Genomic DNA, 19,338 nt, shown 5'->3' on the forward strand with positions numbered 1-19,338 from the left:
GATCTCTATTTCTGCGATGGAAGATTAAGGTTTCAAGGTGACATTCGTCGATGGGAAGGTTCGTGTTTGGAAAATGAACCCGAAAGATGCATTGACACTTGGATTTAGGGTTAAAGGTCTCTATTAGGTTAGAGGAAGTCCATTGGGAGCAATGACTTGCGATACTTCTCTTCAACCCGAATTATGGCACCGAAGATTTGCTCGCCTTCATTACAAAGCCTTACCTGATGTAAGGAAGATGGTCACAGGTATGCTCGAATTCAACATAGATCATGAAGGAGTTTGTCAAGGTTGTGCAACTGCATAACATACAAGGGGACCATTCCCCTCAAGTGAAATTCAAACTACCGATATTCTTCAATTGGTCCATTTTGATCTATCAAGTATGTTGCCCATAATATCTTTGGGAGGATATTTGTACTATGCAATTTTTGTGGATGACTTCTCTCGCAAAACATGGATCTATTTCTTAAAGAAGAAGAATGAAGTGTTCAAATGGTTCTGCTCTTTCAAAGCCTTGGTCGAGAATCAAACAGGGAATAAGATCAAAATATTGAGGACTGATAATGGAACCGAATATGAGTCAAATGAATTCAATGACTGTTGTAGAGAAGCTGGCAGTAATAGGGAGACCATTACTGCATATACTCCTGAGCAAAATGGTGTTGCTGAAAGGAAGTCGAACTATCATAGAAGCCACCCATGCCTGCTTCATGACCAAGGGCTACAGAAGTTCTTATAGGGAGAAGTTGCCAACACCATTGTATATGTTCAAAATAGATACCCGCATCAAGCATTGGACTTCAAGACACCCAAAAAAATTTTCACCAGTAAGAAACCTGACGTTTCTCATTTTAGAATTTTTGGTTGTCCCATATATTTTCATGTGCCGAAAGAGAAAAGAAACAAGCTAGATGCATCTAGGAAGAAAAGAACGTTTGTGGGCTAAGATCTTCCTATCCCTAGGAGGACAATGATGACGATGCAAGGAAGCAAGATGAATCTCCAATAGATGATCTGATGCCCAATGTTGAAGGTCCGATGAATCCCATTGATCCACCTCCTAGTGAGCCCTCTACTTTAAGAAAAATACCTTTGTGGCTCAAAGATACTCTTGAAGCCGAAAGACATGTTGCACCAAGGGGGACATTTCGTGAAAGCAAGAAGTCGAATAGGTACCAGGGGTACTTAGCTGCCATGAGTACCATAGTACAATCTGGGCCATGTACATTCGAAGAAGCCGTGAAGCACCAAGTTTGGAAGGATGAGATGGACGAGGAATATGAGTCGATCATGAAGATTAATGTTTGGGATGTGGCTCCTAGACCCAAGGACAAGTCAGTGGTCACTTCAAAATGGCTATACAAAATCAAACATGGAGTTGATGGGAGTGTTGAAAAGTTCAAGGCCAGGTTTGTTGCTCAAGGCTTCTCTCAAAAGGAAGGAGTGGATTACGATGAGATCTTCACACCTGTTACCCGATATACCACTATCCATTCGATCATAGCCCTTGTTGTCTCTCAAGGATGGAGCTTACACCAAATGGATGTCAAAATTGCTTTCTTGCATGGCTCACTTAAGGAGGAAGTCTATGTAGAACAACCCGAGGGGTTCGCAGTTCAAGATCGTAAGACATGTATGCAGGTTGAAGAAAGCCTTATATGGGTTGAAGCAAGCCCCCAAGGATTGGTATGAGAGGATAGATAGTTATCTTATGAAGTTGAGTTTTACGAGTGACGTTGACCCAAATCTATACTTCAATATTGAAAACGACAGGCCTCTCATTTTGGTCCTTTGTGGATGATCTCTTTCTGACAGGTGATGACCCTCTCATTCATCAATGCAAGAGAGAGTTGGCTTTTGAATTCGAGATGAAGGACCTAGCACTGATGCACTACTTCCTAGGGCTGGAGGTCTGGCAAAAGCCAGGTGAGATTTTCCTTTCTCAAGGAAAATACATTGTGAAGCTACTTGAGAGATGTGGGATGGTGGATTGCAAGTTTGTGTCTACTCCGATGGAACTCAACTTCAAGAAGTTATGTGGAAGTGTTGTTGGGCCCGGATTAGCGAACCCTTTCGAGTATCGTCAACTTGTGGGGCCCTGCGGTTCTTGGTAAACTCACATCCTGACATATGATTCGTTGTGAACACGTTGAGTCAATTTATGGTTGAGCCTCATCACATTCATTGGATTGCTGCTAAGAATCTCTTGAGATATCTCCGGGGCACAATCCATTATGGACTGAGATACACTGCCGGGAATTTGAGGCTACATGGATATACAGATGTTGACTGGGCTAGCAGTGTCGTGGATCGTACGAGCACGTTTGGGTGTTGTTTCTCTTTGGGGCCTGCTTCAATATCTTGGATGAGCAAGAAGCAAAAATCGGTTGTTGTGAGCACCGCCAAGGCCAAATACATTGTTGCGAGTACGGCCTGTTGTGAAGTTGTTTGGTTGAGGAAGCTCTTCAGTGAGCTATTTGAGCACATGTTGGATACAATCGTAATCCTCTACGACAACCAGAGTGGTATTTGCCTTTTAGAGAATCCCATGTTCCACGACCACTCCAAGCACATTGATATCAGTTACCACTTTATCCGGGATATGGTACAATGGGGAGCAATAAGGCTCCAACACATTAGGACGGATGAACAGGTCGCAAATATTCTCATGAAGCCCTTAGGGAAGGTCAAATTCTTAACCTTCCAAGAGAGACTTGGAGTCGTGGAAAGACCCTCCTATGGGGGTCCCGCATGAGTAGGACATTGAGCTCTGGGAGCTACTAGGGGCCTGGGGTACTTCTTGGAGCTTTGAGCAACCATAGGGTGAGTGGTTTACTTTCCCCTAGTGGTGCGCTATGTACAAGGTGAGTGGTTCACCTTCCCCTATGATATCCCATGATGGTTGACATGTATGTAGGGTGAGTAGTTCACCTTCCCCTACAATTGACATATGCATAGGATGAGTGGTTCACCTTCTCCTATGGCATATGAGCAGGATGAGTGGTTCACCTTCTCCTGCCAATGCCCCAACATACATCCTACCCATGGAATCCGGACCTCATGGGAAGTACCTCTTATATGGCCAATGAGTTGGGAAAAGTGGTTAGGGACCATAGCACTACCGAAGGACGCATCGTGTACTGTCGTAGTCCCTATGACTAGGATGCATGGTGTTCAACAACTTGTTATGGGATCAAGGACTGACTTGTGTCAATGGGGAGTGGTAAGGTATTGTGACTAACTCTTGATCACTTCTTCTTCATTATTACTTCAAGGTTCAGCAAAGCAAAGCAGTGATGACAAAGATGGTAAATGATGACACGATAGCATCCTGATGACAGATGGATTGACAAGTGGAATTCTCCCTAATTGAGAGGGAGTGTTAAAATTGGCAACTAGGGCCAAATTCCACCTTGGGGCAGCTCATAAGATGGAGATGATTATTGCATTGGATTCCTCTTTTCGAGAGGTCCAAGTTTGATATAAAGATCACCTCATTCGAACAAGCAGGAGTGTGATTTTGAATTTATTCTCTCTCACGTACAAATTGTTTAGGTCGGCCTCAGCTTAATGTAGGCTTAAGAAGCCAAATAGATTTGTCCCTTCACCCACATCAAAGTGTATAAATAGAAGATACCTCTCTCCTCATTTGGACATCATTCTTCTCTCTCCACAACCGATTGGTCGTACAACTTGGGAATCTTCTCTCTCTCTCACACACATGTGTCTAGAAGGACTATTTTTCTGAGGTGAAATAGAACCAAATTTTTCAGACTGTTGACCAACATTGACCCTTGTTGTTTTAACTGAATTTTGATTGCGTTTTGGAGGCAGAATTTCACTCTCCTAAGGCCGCATTAATTGGCACAAAAATCGAGGTGTTTAGGATTGTTTTCCTTTTAACTTTTGAACAAAACTCCCATCAATTTTAGGAAGTGGCCAGGAACCACCAAGCCATTTCCGAGATGGATAGTCAACAATCCCTAGTGGACCAAGCATCCTTCAAAGTTTCTTATAGAATGTGATCAATTGTGTAGGACCCAATTTCGTTCAATAGATATTTTCGAACTTTAAAACAAAACTCAACTAGATTTGAACATGTGACCTGTTGTTGCCCAAATTGTACAGGCAAGATGTAACAACGCTCAGGACAGGTTGTCACACTGATCCCGACCCTCTCCATTCTAGTTTTCTCCCTACAACAGGCTATGGGGGGTAGTCCCTATGAAATGTGAAAATGCAAGACCCGTCTGGAAACGACAAGTCCGAGAAACACAACTGAATGGCCTAGCAACTTGGTTGATTTAGCAAGTTTAAAGATTACAATAAATTATCGTGATTCATGAAAGACCAATGCCTTAATGGAGTCAAATACTTGCTTAATATGAATTATTCACCAAGTAACCGGATGAACAGTTGCTGCTTTAGGATGCTTCACTATCCTATATGGAATGCAACACCTAAAATCTAAGTGAAATGTAGAATTTTGGCTTATTTTAAAATTATACGCTTACCTAGGTGAATCCTTCCTCTCAACTATTTTTAAACTAGTCTCTAGAGTAGGTTGTGGGAGAGAAACCAAGGGGATGCAAGTTATGGCTTGATTAACGATCCCTCCCCTTGAGTGCTAACCACCAAATGCCTTTGGCGCTGCAGAAACTGTGGCTTTGACGACTGCAAAGTCACCGTGTTAACCACTAAAGAGGGTCTAAGCGTCACAAGTCGAGTGAGAAAGGTGGTCCTAGCTCTCTATCAACCAAACTTATGCTTGGAGGTTAATTAATTAGTGCAAAACTAGTCCTAAAATGCAAGTGCACAATATGAGTGATTACTCTTAAGGCGAGATTGTTAAGTTTCTTAAGTACTTGGAGACAAATGATCATTTTCAACTCGGAACGATGAAGTAGTTAAACAATGAATTAATGGCAAACCTCACCACAAGAGAAAATGATCAAAATAACAGTGCTAGAAAATGCTACCAAGATTGCAAATAGGCAATTGTTTATGAAATAGACAATTAAATTGACAAGATTAATGCTTCCCTCAACAATTAGATAAGGATTTTTAAGCACAATTAGCAAAACAATGAAACTCCAATATGCCGATTACATACACGAGATAGATTAAATTCCTTATGGACACAATTAGATCTCTTATAACGATTATGATTAAACTTAATTAAGTGCTTTAAGAGAGACTTTGATTGTAAATCCACAAGAGCTACTTATTGAATAATATCAATGAAAAGCAATGTACCCACCTATCCAATAAATGATGATAGCAGTGAGAAACAAAGGTATTAATCCACAATGTTACTTGTTAAACCAATCTCATCCAAACAATTATCAATTCAATTAGAGCATTTGTGTTTGTTAATGCAATTAGAAATATGCTTATGCAAGAGTGCAAATGGATGCCAATGATGCAAAAATGCAATGAAATGCAAAATGGGGCAGCCAAGAAACAAATGATTGCAGCAGTATGAAAATCACCCAATTCCACTAGAAAACACTTATCCAAGATGCACAAGAGGCAAAGAACAAAGGATAAATGAAATTAGATGTTCTCCAACACCTTTTGCCACCACTGTAAATTTTATATCAGACCTCAAATTATTATGACAACCTTCAAGGAATGATCAAATATGCCAAGAGATGCAAGCCTAAACAATGCCAATGATAAAATATGTTTGTAAATTGATTATTATGTCAAGATAGTGTGTTTTTATCACTGTTGTAGGTGAATTTAAATGGTTGTAGCAGTCATATCAGATCTGGAAATCAACCCACAGTCCACAAAAATTCACTTATATGCACCCAATTTGATTTTAGATTAACTCTTAATGCCTTAGCTGAATTATTTAGTGAATTTAAGCTTATTTTAAATGTGTTTAGGCCCTGAATATACTGTTGTCATAAGATGCTTCAAATTCAAGATGAGGACAGTGATGAGAATGAAGGATTAGAGAGCAAACTGAGAGGCCTAGTGTCCTTGTAGATGACTAGAGAGGCTCCCAGTGAACACGACTACCTGCAACAAACAAGTTAGCTCTAAAATCGCTGCAAAACCAAGTGTTAGTGATGAAAAACTAATGCAAACCCAATCAATAACTGAGAAATGGCCAAATGAGGGTGAGAGGAGGAGGCTAGCGCTAGAAGAAGGCCAATGATAGAGCTAAAATGCCAAGGAAGGGTTGAGTAAGGGGAAAGAAGGCCTCAAAAGGCCACGGCCAAGGAGAAAAATCCCACAAGGGCTGACGTCAAGCCCTAAAGGACTAACTTGGGGCAAGGAAAGCCCTGTAGGGCTTGCGGCTAAGGGAAAGCCCCTAAGGGGGTTGCGTCTGTTGAAATTTCTAAGTCTAGCACGTTAGAAATCCCTATTACATTATCTGGTTTATTTCACCTACTTGTTTATTCCATTAACAAGTTATTTATACATATAAATATTGAAAATAAACACAAATGCAGCCTTAACTCATATACAAATCAACAACTGAAATACTAGACAAACACACAAGGGACACCGTTATTTTTGGACAATTGTCCCCAAAAAAACCCAATGCGGGAAAACCGGTGCAGGAGTTCTGAGGGTTTTATTATTATGCAGATTTCTTGAGTACAACTAAGGTTTCAAACTAGCTCACCCAACAGAGATTTTTACACAGCAATAATACCTCTTCTCAAAGATAGATATTCAGCTTCTCAACATTAGTCTGCCCCACAAAAATCCTTCTGATGCTTCTCCAAGGCTTTGCGTCAACCCTGCTAGCCTTTGCGTAGCTCTAGAACCCTCTGTGTCAGTCTTCTGCCTCTCTACGTCAGCTCTCTAGCCCTCTGCGTCACCCACACAGGCCCCTAAGCCTCTACGCGGTCTCTAACTGCCTCTGCATGGCTTCTGCTGCCTCTACGTAGCTCTAACTGCCTCTGCGTAGCCTCTCTGTCCCTGCGTTGAACCTCGAGCACTATCTTTGCCTCTCTACTATGTACTCACTACCCCTCGCTACAACTCAGAACACTTGTTCGAATTTTCTCAACAAACCCCACTCCAGAAAATCGAACTGACTGATCAATCTTGGTGTGTCTCCATCTGACCCTCAAGCATCCTCTTATACTTTTCCTGTTGAGTCTTCAATGGCCAAGATTAAGTCTCTAATCAAGGCTCAGATTAGATTTGGCTTGATCCATGTCATTTAGAACATTCTCACCCAGTTTTATATCAATAACCATTAATATTTTAATTTTCCTAAGTTTAGACTTAGGAACCCCATTAAAATATTAATTATTTTAATATCTCTCCAACCGAGTGGAATTTCCCCAAACCATTTCTGGGTCTTGGAGATCTCATGTACTTTAGCCTCTCCACCAATTTTCATGGCTAGAGCACATCCGATGCTACCACAAATCAACAGCGTCCAAACAAAGGAGGGGGTCGCAGCCTTAGAAAGCCTCTAGGGCTCACGGCTAGGGCAGAGGAGGAGGAAGGCTAGGCCTAAGGGCCTAAAAGCAATTCCATAAACCTACAATTACACAAAAAAGCCAAAAATCATTGCCTTATATTGGACGGCTTCCCTTCTTTAGCTGGACGTTGAGCTTGGAGGGTGATTGAAGGCTAGATCTCGCTTTCCTAAGTCTTGAAGAATTTCAACCCCCACCCTCTTTAGCTGGACATTGAGCTTGGAGGGTGATTGAAGGCCAGATCTCGCTTTCCTAGGTCTAGAAGAATTTCAACCCCCACTCTGGTTATCAATTTTCCTTATCACTATATGCATTTAGTTTTAAATCCAAACATGATAAAAATTCTAGAATCTGGAAATGACAATATTTTCTGAAAACACAAATTTAGAGATTCCACAACAGCTGAAATTATAGAAATAAAACACAGCAAAATTATGACAGCCACACACAGAAAATAACACAATGATTTTTGGTCAATGTGACCCTGGAAAAACCCCCCTACAACTCTTGGGGAAAACCAGTTTGAAAGCTCTTCTTTATTTCTGAAAATGCTTTTACAGAGAAACTGAAATACACAGTAAAAATTCCAGCAACCACAAATTACAACTTATCTCGATTTCCGTGCTTGAACTCCGCCTCAAAAATCATGCCAATCAGCAAATTGCCAAAACAAAAAAAATTCCAGCAATAAAACAGCATTAAATGTTGTACAACCTGCCTCGAAAATCGTGCTCAGAACCTACTGTACAGACTGTACAGATTTCAGCAGTATGGTTGCCTCAAAAATCATGCCCAAAACTTGCATCGAAATTCGTGCCCTTGTTGTTGTCCCTCTTTCTCGATTTTTGTGCCTTTCTCCTGCTGTACGATTTTGTCTTGGGATGCGAGCAAATAAATGTTGTTGCCCAGATTTGTTGAAATGTCTTTTTGTTGCTCTCCTTCACTTCCTCACTGCTCAGAAATTTTCTCCTTGCTCTCTCTCTTCTCTTTCTCTCAAATGCTCATGAAAGAATGAATTGATCTTTTTTCCTTCTCTTCTCCGTTTACTCTCTAAATGACCTTTTGGATTACCCTAAGATCTAATGGCTAAGATTCATTTAGATCTAGGAATGAGAATAAATGTGCATTTAATTCTCACTTTCTATTTTTTTTAACTCACCCACTTAAATAAAGACCCGCTGAGCCTTTTATTTCCATAGTCACTTTTTCACTTTCTAATTCTTCATTGACTTTAATAAAGTCACCTTTAAAGTGGAATGTAACTTTACCACTTATAAAGTCACTTTTAAATTAAATTGACTTTACCACTTATAAAATCACTTTTAAATTAAATTGATTTTACCACTTATAAAGTCACATTAGGAGAAAAGTACAAATAAATTTGGACACTTTTCCCTAGGCCAAAGATCAAAGCCTTAGGGAACCACTTGTCCTATGGTACCCAAATTTTAAAAGATCCGCCTCAAAACCCCAGCAAATTTTCTTGAGCAATTGTAAATCCACCTGCACAAATGAATAAAAGAATTCCAAACCCCAAATATATATACAACATTTCAAAACTCCAAATACCCAATTGTTGCAAAATAACAAGGGTTAGAAAATAATTTACAAATATTTACAAATTAAATTTACAAGCTCTCATTAGCAAAATAATTCTTTTTAGTCCAAGAACAAAAAAAAATAGATTTTGAATAAATGACAATGGATGAATGATTTTGAAAGATAGCTTGGCTAAAACCCTTCTGCAAAATTAATTACCACAACGAAATCTCAAAGCCCAAACAAGGTCGGTTCTTCCCCACAGTCTGTGAACTTCGAACCCAAGGGTTAGCGTACCTGCAAATCTATATAATTTTCTCAAGATAAAATTGTTAAATCATATGGTGAATCAGATCCCCTGAAATAGCTTGTATCAATAGAATGTTCTTATCACCAACAAATGAAATAACAATTTATAAAAATTTATTCAGCACAATATAAGATCACATGTAGCTAACACATACCACAGATTAGCATAAGAAGAACACCATGAACTGAACCCCAAAATCTTTCTATTATGATAAAAAAATGTTCCCAGCAGAGCAACAGCTTAGTACCAACGTTAAAATTTTCTTCTCATTTAAAGATCATCCCAAGATATCAAATAGAAGCTCAATAGCTTATTTATATAGATAAACCCTTCCAAGTGGAAAATAATGGCTAGTTAGCTTGATCCTCGTCAAAATAATCTCAATCGTTTAAAATAATTTGATCATCTTTTAATCTCCACCGTCGAATTTTTATTTTTGAGGAAAAATTCGCAATTTTCTTAAAACCCATTTTTTATTAATCCAAAAATTAATATCTTGGATTAACTTCCTCAAAATTTTGACTATGACTTAACCACCAAGGTCTAAGGGCCTAAATTTTCTTAAAATATCCAATTTTCCCTTGGAGAGCAATTAATTTCTCTATAATTACTTTTTGACTCAAAATTAATTAATTTTTTGGCTTAGGATTTTAATTTAATTTAGCCATAAAAAATAATTAATTGACACTGGAGGGAATTGAATTATTTTTCCACCCTCAATTATTTTATCCATGGTGTCTAACTATGAGGGACCAAGCACTAACATGAAATTATTACAAATTCAACCCTTGAAAGGGGAAAACACCTCTACACATAGACCCTCAATAATTTACCCAATTCTGTGACACAATATGATCTAGTATGAAACCAAGTGTGCATGTAATAAAATAATTTCACCATAGTTTCTGACTGCGAGGGACCATGCACTAGAATTTTCTCAGAATCTCAAACACACTTTTACGATAGACTCGATAACATTAGGACTCACCTTCCACCCTCGTTTACAAACACACATAATTCAACGAATTCCACCCTCGTTTACAACACACATAATTAGTGGAGGTTAAAAAACTTCCTGGGATGAAATCCTTTGCCAAAATCAGAAGCTTACCTAGGAGTTGTTACATAATTAAATGGTGATACTAGCATCATTTATAATACAACTTGCGGAAATTGGGTTTACAATGATATAATTCATGCTGGTTGATGACTTTGAACTTTAAAAAATTGTCTTCACTGCTTTGTACCTTGCTTCCTTGGACTGTTGACAAAGTGTGGTCAACATGACCTAAGGCCTCCCCATTGGCAACATGCCTTGGGCATATGGTTCAATCAGTTGGGTTAACAGTCGGGGCTAACTTCAAGCATCTATTCGATAACAACTCAAGGAAGTTGAAAAGTTATCACTAACTAAATTCTTATTGAACTAGTATAAGATAATTTTATTAATGTCCATGAATGACCAAAATAGGCCAATTGAACTCATAAAGTCCAATAGACATGTCTAGAAGAGGTGTGTAATGTTGAAATTAGAGAGAAAAGTGATTCCTTGATTTGTGCCTTAATTCAAGTAGTCAAAGTCAAGTTCCTTTTTGTACATGGTCGAGTTCCTAAAATTTAGGAATTTCCCTAAAAATTAGGAATGCAGGAGGCAGTTATTGATGTGTTGAAATAAACTGAAAGGACAAGTGGAGTTATCCTCCTAAATTTTAGGAGGAACTAGTTAACAAGTTGTGTTAACTGTTGTTGACTAGAAAAGAACCAATTCGACTTTCCAAACATATAACTCACTAATTTTAACCATTTGAATTGCTTTTAAAAGGAGGAACAAGGCACAAGTTTAATCATTGTTTTGGTGAGCACGAGTTGGTGAGACCAAGCAATAGGAAGCACAAGTTTGTGCGTGGAGATTGTGAGAGGAAGAGTGTGCAAGAGTAGCTTGTGCACAGATTGGTAGAGGGAAGCAGAGATCAGCAATCTTGCTAGGGTTTTAAGCATGGTTCAAGGCACGAAAACTAGGTTGTTTTCATATTAAAACAATTATTTTTGTAAGAGATCAGTTGCTCAGTTTTTCTATCAGTAAAATTCTCATCAATCAAAGGGTTTTCCAAGTTGGGTTCCCTAGTATAAAAAAAATTGTGTCTTGAATTGTATGACTGTGTTTTATTTTTGTTCCTCATTCTACTGCAAATTGAGTAGAGAAATTATGTTTTTGTAAGAAAAGAAAGTGTTTTTCAGATTGTTCTTATCAGCATATCAAAATTTCGTGGAAATTCTACATGTAAGCATTCATAAAACCTAAAAGATAAGCATAACATGAAAGAAGCTAAACTACAATATGAGAAAAGTAAGAAACTCAAAATCATAGCTCTAAGTACAACATGAAAAGACTACATATCATAAGGAAAAGACACAAAATAGAAAGGGGCGGAAGAATCCCCTACACCAACATCAAAGATAGAGGTGGGGGTAAGAGAAGAGGAAGAAGAAGAAGAAAACATCCCTACTAAACCATCAACGTCAATGGATGAGCCAATACAGTGTAAAAATGTACTTGGTGGAGAGAGCGGGTTTGAGAGGATTAAAGTATGAAATCATGGGAGAAAGTCGGGAGCTATCCATTGGGACTCCCCTAACACTCCAAGCAATGAGAAAGAACCGTGGAATGGGAGACTAGTATTCCAAAGGGGTAACCAAAGCAACTTGTATGTGTTGAGAGCTGAGGTGAAATATGTACTAAGATCAGGAACTAAATCACCTTGAAAGTCTCATGGGAGAAAGTTTGTGAATTGAATGTCAAGAGAAGATCCATGGTCTCACCAATATAAGTCAAAACTATCCTAGGCCACAACTAAACTACTTGCTACTCCCTAGAAATGGGACAAGGAGGAAAAAGTGATCCGCTTAGGAGTTGTATTTCTACTAGAAGGAAAAGATTGAATCGAACATGTGCTAATGAGAGGATATTAGAACGAAGTATAATCATAGACACTTCTTTTGGAATTATATGATTTTTACCTTTAATTTACCATGATTGATATTATACCATGGCAAAGTAAATGCAAAAGTAATGTTGAACACATTAGAAATTGATGTTAAGCATTAGAATTGATAATTATAAACCTCCATATAACACTGTGTAAGACACATTATATTCTTTGTCAATTGGGTCTAGCCCTAGTGGTTGTGGGATGAAGTGTTATCCTCCCCACCTAGGTTCTATTCTCATAAGTGACATGTTGAGCTCATAATGAGTATATTGTTGTAAAGGCTTTGGGCCCTATTATTGACCTCGCCTTGTGCCCTAAAGAATCTAGGGTTTACCCTAGGTACCATCCTCAAACAAGGGGAAGTGTTTGGGGGTTTTCCTTAAGATATGTCACCTGAAAAGAAAAAAAGACATGTTATATGCTTTAAATAAGCAACTATATAATATGAAGCATTACTAATGGTGAATAATACAATGGGAAACAATCCAATATATACTGAAATATGGAGGGGAACCATGACCACTGAGTCACACCCTAAATATAGGTTATTATTATCATTATCATGATCATCATTATTATTTTAGAGCAAGAGAGAGAGAATTAGCCCCAAGGGTTAGCTCGATTAGCAGTTGCTCTTATGTGAAAGTTCATGTGATCTTGGGATCAAATCTCATTAAGTCCATATTATTAGCCCCAAGGCTTAGCTCGATTGGTAGATGCTCCTATGTGAAAGTTCAAGAGGTCTTAAGATCAGATCCCTCAGGTTATCAACCAATATTTCAGCTGGTGGTCACTTCTGTCCCTATATCCAAAAAACCGAAGGAAACCCACTAGGGGCTAGAAAGGTATCAGCATCCTCACTTGGCAAACTAAATATATATGTGGGGCTATATTTCTCAGAAAAACATATATCTGTGTGTGCATATGTGTGTTTGTGTGTGTATTATTGATATTATAATAATAATAATCTTCCTGATAATAAGATCTAAGCCACAATTGCACTAAGAGAATATAAATTTAGAAGTGTAACATTGAAAATCAAAAGCTTTGATGTCCAAAACCATTCAAGCACATTTATTTATGCTCAAACTTTCTATGAGTTGGGGATGACCCATTAAAAGTATTCAAAAATGTAAGGACTTCAGTCTAAGTAAACACAATACCTTCGACAGTGTCTAATGTGGACTTCAAGTATGTTAAAACATCTAATACAGGACATATCATGTTTGGTTTATCTGTCATTGTGGAGCATCTGCAAGACACAATAGCATCAATGAGTAACGAGCAAGATAAAAGTGAGTAATGGTGCATATCATAAATATTTAATCATAATCTCATGCACACAAATACATGCTCCAAACGTAGGCAACTTTGTTCACATAAATAGTTGAACAATGATCCATGCATAAAATAATTGGGAGTCCGAGATTTTAAACACTCAATAAAGTTGCATTTTGCTTTGTCTTTTATAGGAATGACAAACATATAGTCAATAAACTAAAACACAAATGATAGTTTGCACCTAGTGACCAATAAAAATGAAAACGAAAGCTTCAACAAGGAACAGGCCTAACCCCAGGAAATGATCCTTCATCATACAAAAGGTCAATGTTGGAATTCACAACACATCCATCAAGTATAGGAGCGACAAGACTGGCACAAATATTGAAAGGAGAAATAGGATTAAGATATAATAGGGTGTAGGCCTATTAAAACTAAAGACTCAAGACTCAAGAGTGAAGGGCAAAGTCAAAAACAATCAATATACCTGTAATTGAAAACTTTCTTCCATTTCTGAGTACCATTTGCTCTTCTACCATCAGAAGATGTCCACAAAATAGATCCAGGGAATAATCTAGATTGTGATCCTTGAATTGAGGGCCCTGTAGAAAAGATTGAATACTATGATTATCACAGTTCTGTTTAGGAGAAACATCTCACTGAACATCCTTCGCCTATTGCAATATGATGGACTTGTTATTCAAGTATTTGAAATAAATTAGATGTAGAAAATTATATTAGAAGTGCCATGCATCCTTTCACATGCAACTTTCAAAAAACTGTGCAAAGCATGAGAACAAAGCTTTATTCAAACTAAATTAAACCACCATCAAGCATTATATGCAGGAAAACATAAGAAAAAAATGACATCAAACGGAAATAAGTTGATTCCTAACTGAAACAAGTAGTAAGCTGATAAGATACTTGTTTCAAAAGCCTACTAAATAAATATCAAATATCAGTAAACATAAATAAATGCAAGAGGCTTCGAAAATGTGCCAATCTAATTCAATTTGTCACAAGTCGAAAATGGACACAATACACAATCATACGGAAGTAAAAAAAAAAAGATTAAACACAAAACCAATTTAGCCAAAGCGCTATAGATTCATTAATTATTATTGTCAGGCCAGGTATTTGGTAACTCCACAAAATTAATTTTCTATTAAGAACATTAATACATGCACATAGGAGAGAGACCGTTGGGATTCACATTCCAAGGTCGCTTCATCTTCTTATTTTGTATTTACATATTTATGACATATTTGTCCAATCCCGGAGGATTAGGTGTCAACATCCCCCCCCCACCCCCCTTAATTTGAAGGGGTGTTTGTAAGTCCAAACATCATTCTAAATCTTTCAAACTTTTCTCTTCCAAGCACTTTGGTGAAGATGTCAGCGATCTACTCATTTGCGGAACAATGGCATAGGTGAATGGTTTTGGCTTCAACATGATGTCGAATCAAATGATACTTTGTATTTATATGCTTCATTCGAACATGGAATTTTGGACTCTTGGCTGATTTTTATTGCAAAAGTATAGTCAACAAAAGAGGAGTAGAAGTCAATAGTTTCTCCTGCAAATCTTCAAGAATTTTCCTGGGCCACACAATCTCCTTGGTTGCTTCTGCAAGCTGCCACATATTCTACCTCTGTTGTGGAATTTGTTGGAACTAATTGTTTGTGTGACCTCCAAGAGACAGCTCTTGATCCAACACTCATAACATAACCTGAAGTAGATAGTCCATTTTCCTTATCTCCATCAAAGTCTGAATCAGAGTATCGAATAAAGCTAAGGTCATCTACCTGTGTATTTGAGTCCAAAGTCTTGAGTTCCCTTCAAGTGCCTTAGAACCCTTTTTGCAGCAAACCAATGACGCTCACAAGGTTTTTGCATAAATTTGGAAAGGATTCCAACAGCAAATGAAATCTTTGGTCTGGTAGTAGTGAGGTAGTTAAGACTTCCTGCAAGTTGTTTGTACTTAATTGCATCCACAAATTCATTTCCTTCTTTGGATGTGAGCTTTAAATTTTGTTCCAATGGAGGGGACAAAGGATTGCACTTAGCCATGCCAAATTTGTTCAACAAATATCCAATGTACTTCTTTTGAGAGAGGAATATAAATTTCTAATGTTGGGTTACTTCAATACCCAAATAGTAGTGAACATGTCCCAAATTTGTCATCTCAAATCCTTTCCTCAATTTTTTCTTTATGGATGCAATATAATTTTCATTGTTCCCTATCATTAGTAGATCATCTACATACACCACAAGATGGACAAAAATTTTGCCAACTTTATTGACAAATAAAGTTGCATCATCAAGATCAAAGTGTTTGAAATTTAATTTCAGAAGATGCTCAATCAATTTTTCATACCAGGCTCGCGGTGCTTGTTTGAGGCCATACAAGGATTTGATAAGCTTACATACTTTATGCTCTTGTCCCTTCACAACAAAACCTTTTGGTTGAGACATAAAAACATTTTCTTTCAAATCTCCATTCAAGAAAGCAGTTTTTACATCCATTTGATGGACTTTCCATCCATTCTGAGTTGCCAAGGCAAAGAGAGTCTAAATGGTAGCCCATTTTGTTGTGGGGGCAAAAGTCTCCTCATAATCGACCCCTTCTTTCTATGCAAATCTTTTTGCCACAAGCCTTGCTTTGTGCTTGTCAAGTGAGCCATCTAATTTATACTTATTCTTGAAGACCCACTTGCAGCCAATCGGTTTGGTTCCAAATGGAGGGTCCACCAACTTCCAGGTTCCATTCTTTATAAGAGCATCATACTCTTTCTGCATTGCTTCTTTCCATTCATCATGAGAAGCAACTTCTTTAAAGGAAGTTGGTTCAAAATTAGTAAACAAATTCAATTCACAATCATAAGAAACAACCATGTCAACCGCTGAGTCAGAATCATCTGCATCACCTCCATTATGTCTAGTAGAACTTCTTGTTCTTGTCTTTCCAACCTCATAAGGATGAACACTTTCAAGTGTCTTAGTGAACCACTTGGGAGGATCTTTCTGAGATGACCCAAGTTGTTTTGTTGACTAAGATAGGGTTGAATCTAGATTTAGCCTTCCAATCCTCTCAATCACATCACTAAAAGTGTCTTCTTGATTTGAAGAAGTGGTTAGATCTTCATAAGGGGGAGAGAGTGCTTCAGAAGGAGATTCTACACATTGATCCAAGATAGGGATCCCCCCTTCGAGATGTGGAATCTCATTATCAAATTCCTGAAAAGATTTTGCATGTTTGGATTTGTCCAAGCGATCACGTTTCCGCTTGAAAGATTCAAGAAAAATCACATCTCTAGAATATATAACCTTCTTATTTACTTCATCACAAAGGCGATATACTTTGCAGGTATCCGAGTACCCCAAGAAAATACATTTTCGACTCATTGCTTGTTATGAATATAATTCATAGCAAGTAAATAAACAAAATAAATGTAAATATTAAAAAATCAAATATTGGTTATGTTAGATAGTCATTAAGTTAAGTGAAAAAGCATGTCTACAAGACATGCCTAGTCATGAAAGGACACCTACTTAGGAATATATGCGGGTCCTCATTGTAACATTTGATCATCACTTGTATAATTTTATATATAATAAATTATTATTACAAAATACCTCTCGTGTATTTTTACATTCAAGCCTACAAGCTATCAGTTTTTATGCTTCAGTGGTATCAGAGCCATGGCGCACAATATAATCATGTGGGTCTTTGAACGTTGTTCGCTGCACAATGTGCCATTACGTTCACAACCTGAATGCATTGAGCAGTTTAGTAAAATTCAAGAAGCATTTCAGCATTTAGAGAAATCATATGCAGAAGTTAAAGCATGTCGAAGGGAAATCGATAATAAGGAAGATGATAATGACAGTGAAGAAACGAAACAAGGTCAAGTAGGAGAAGAATATTTTGGTCAGACTGACGATAATGAAAATGAAGTTGATCTTAATGTCAAAGAGGATGAAGTTATTGAAAATACAACACTTAAACATGTAGAATCTATAAAAGAGGACGTAAATACAGTTGTAGAGGGTGAAGATAACAAGACTATTGATTTTGATGGTGAACAAACAAAAGTAAAATTGGGGAAAAAATGTAATAGACAGACTATGTTTTTGAATTTGGAAGATGTAAAACGAGCTGGTCCAATCAAGACCCCAACTTCAAAAAGGAAATCTTCAGTTCAATCACCTTCTACTCAATTGCCAAGGGAGAATCATCGCTCTTCACTTGCTTCATCTGATGGGTCAGTAGATAAGCAGGGTTGGCTCAACAATAAAGATCACAGACAAGTAGGTTCATCAAGTAGTGAAGGAGGCACCATGCCTGAAATTCAAGATCCCAAAAGGACTGATTACATGTCTGAAAATTCTTCAGTTGTACAAATGTTTAACACTAAAAAGATTCTAAATGGAAATGTTGTGCCATGGTCCAAAAGGATGAACTGTAACTCAGAAACTACAGTTGAAGGGTTATCATCACCTATACGAATGCAAAGTTCATGGAAGCAAGAACTTGCAGCAATTGAGAAGAAACAAAAGCTAAAGAATGCCATTACGAAGACTTTTGGGGTCAGTGACAGGAAAGATTTAGAAGATGTTGTTGAGAACGAAATGGAAACTTTCAAGGAACAGTGGGAAAGTACTCTTGATCGTTTGGAGGATGAGAATGCAGTTTTGTTGGAGCAACTTGATGATGCTAGTAGTGAACTTCCTACATTATACAAGTGGGTAGAAAAACAGGCTCCAGAAGGATGCAGTACTGAGGCTTGGAAAAAGCGTATCCATTGGGCTGGTCGACTGCCTACAGAAGAAATCACAGATTTCGTCAATGAAGCTGAGTGTGATCTGCAAGCTTGTCGGCCAGTAAGAAGACATCATGGGAAATTGTTGGAGGAAGGAGCCAGTGGCTTTCTTGTTAAAAAAGCTGGCTATTGAAGATGGTAATAAAGATAGAAGAGAAAGCATAGAGGATAAGGATTGGGACTTAGTGGATAATTTCTTTGAAATAGAAAATGATGTCAATAAAAGCAATGCATTTGGTTCCAAACAGTGGGCAGTTGTGTACTTAGCTTCTACCCCTGAACAAGCAGCAACTATGGGCCTGAAGCTTCCCGATGTTAATGAGGTGGAGGAAATCAATGACCTTGATAACTGCTCAAGAAATCCAATTTATGCAGCGGCAGTTGCAAATGAGAAGGAGTGTGGTTTAACCGAAGAACAAAGGAGTAGATTCAGAACAGTTAAAGAGGAGGATGATGTTCAAAGGGCTCATAAAATGCAAAGACGTCTGAAACGAAGGAGGAATGAACGCAGGAGAAAGAAGACGGCTAATGATGATATTCAGAATGATATTGTCGGCACAACATCTCTGAATGGAATAAGTAATGTTGAACCCCTGTCAGAGATTGTGAATGGTGTAGAGTCTGGATTTTGTTGCATTAATGGTAGTCAAAATATGAAATTGACGCAAACTTTACAAAAACCATATGAGTGCAGTAAAGTTGTGAGTCACATATCTACTATGGAATCTGTCCAAGAAATCCAAAAAGCATCTGCCCATCATACATTTGCTAAATGCTCTTCCTTGGTACTTTGTCTATCTGAAGATAATGGTCAACCAAAGCCTAACATGTTAAAACGCTCTAGTGATTGTCAAGACTTTGAGTTTGCTAGCAAAAGGAGTCGAACTGTGATTATTGATAGTGATGATGAGTTGGATAATAGAAATGGGGTTCAGGA

At 37.9% G+C, this 19,338-nt stretch overlaps 1 protein-coding gene across 2 annotated transcripts in view; it reads right to left on the reverse strand.

The window, feature by feature from the left end:
• The window catches only part of LOC149196398 (uncharacterized), a 395,336-nt gene that overhangs the window by 322,032 nt on the left and 53,966 nt on the right, over window positions 1-19,338 (reverse strand). For both annotated transcript variants that reach the window (XM_089405544.1, XM_089405545.1), the window contains exons 2-3: window positions 14,065-14,179; window positions 13,460-13,548 (exon numbers count right to left, since the gene is read on the reverse strand). In XM_089405544.1, the coding sequence (XP_089261670.1) occupies window positions 13,460-13,548; window positions 14,065-14,179 (204 nt within the window). The remainder of the gene's footprint in view (window positions 1-13,459; window positions 13,549-14,064; window positions 14,180-19,338) is intronic.

The sequence above is a fragment of the Pinus tabuliformis genome, chromosome 2_2 (genome assembly GCF_031772625.1).
Source record: "Pinus tabuliformis cultivar Carrire ecotype Pingquan chromosome 2_2, CPIR1, whole genome shotgun sequence".
Lineage (NCBI taxonomy): Eukaryota > Viridiplantae > Streptophyta > Pinopsida > Pinales > Pinaceae > Pinus > Pinus tabuliformis.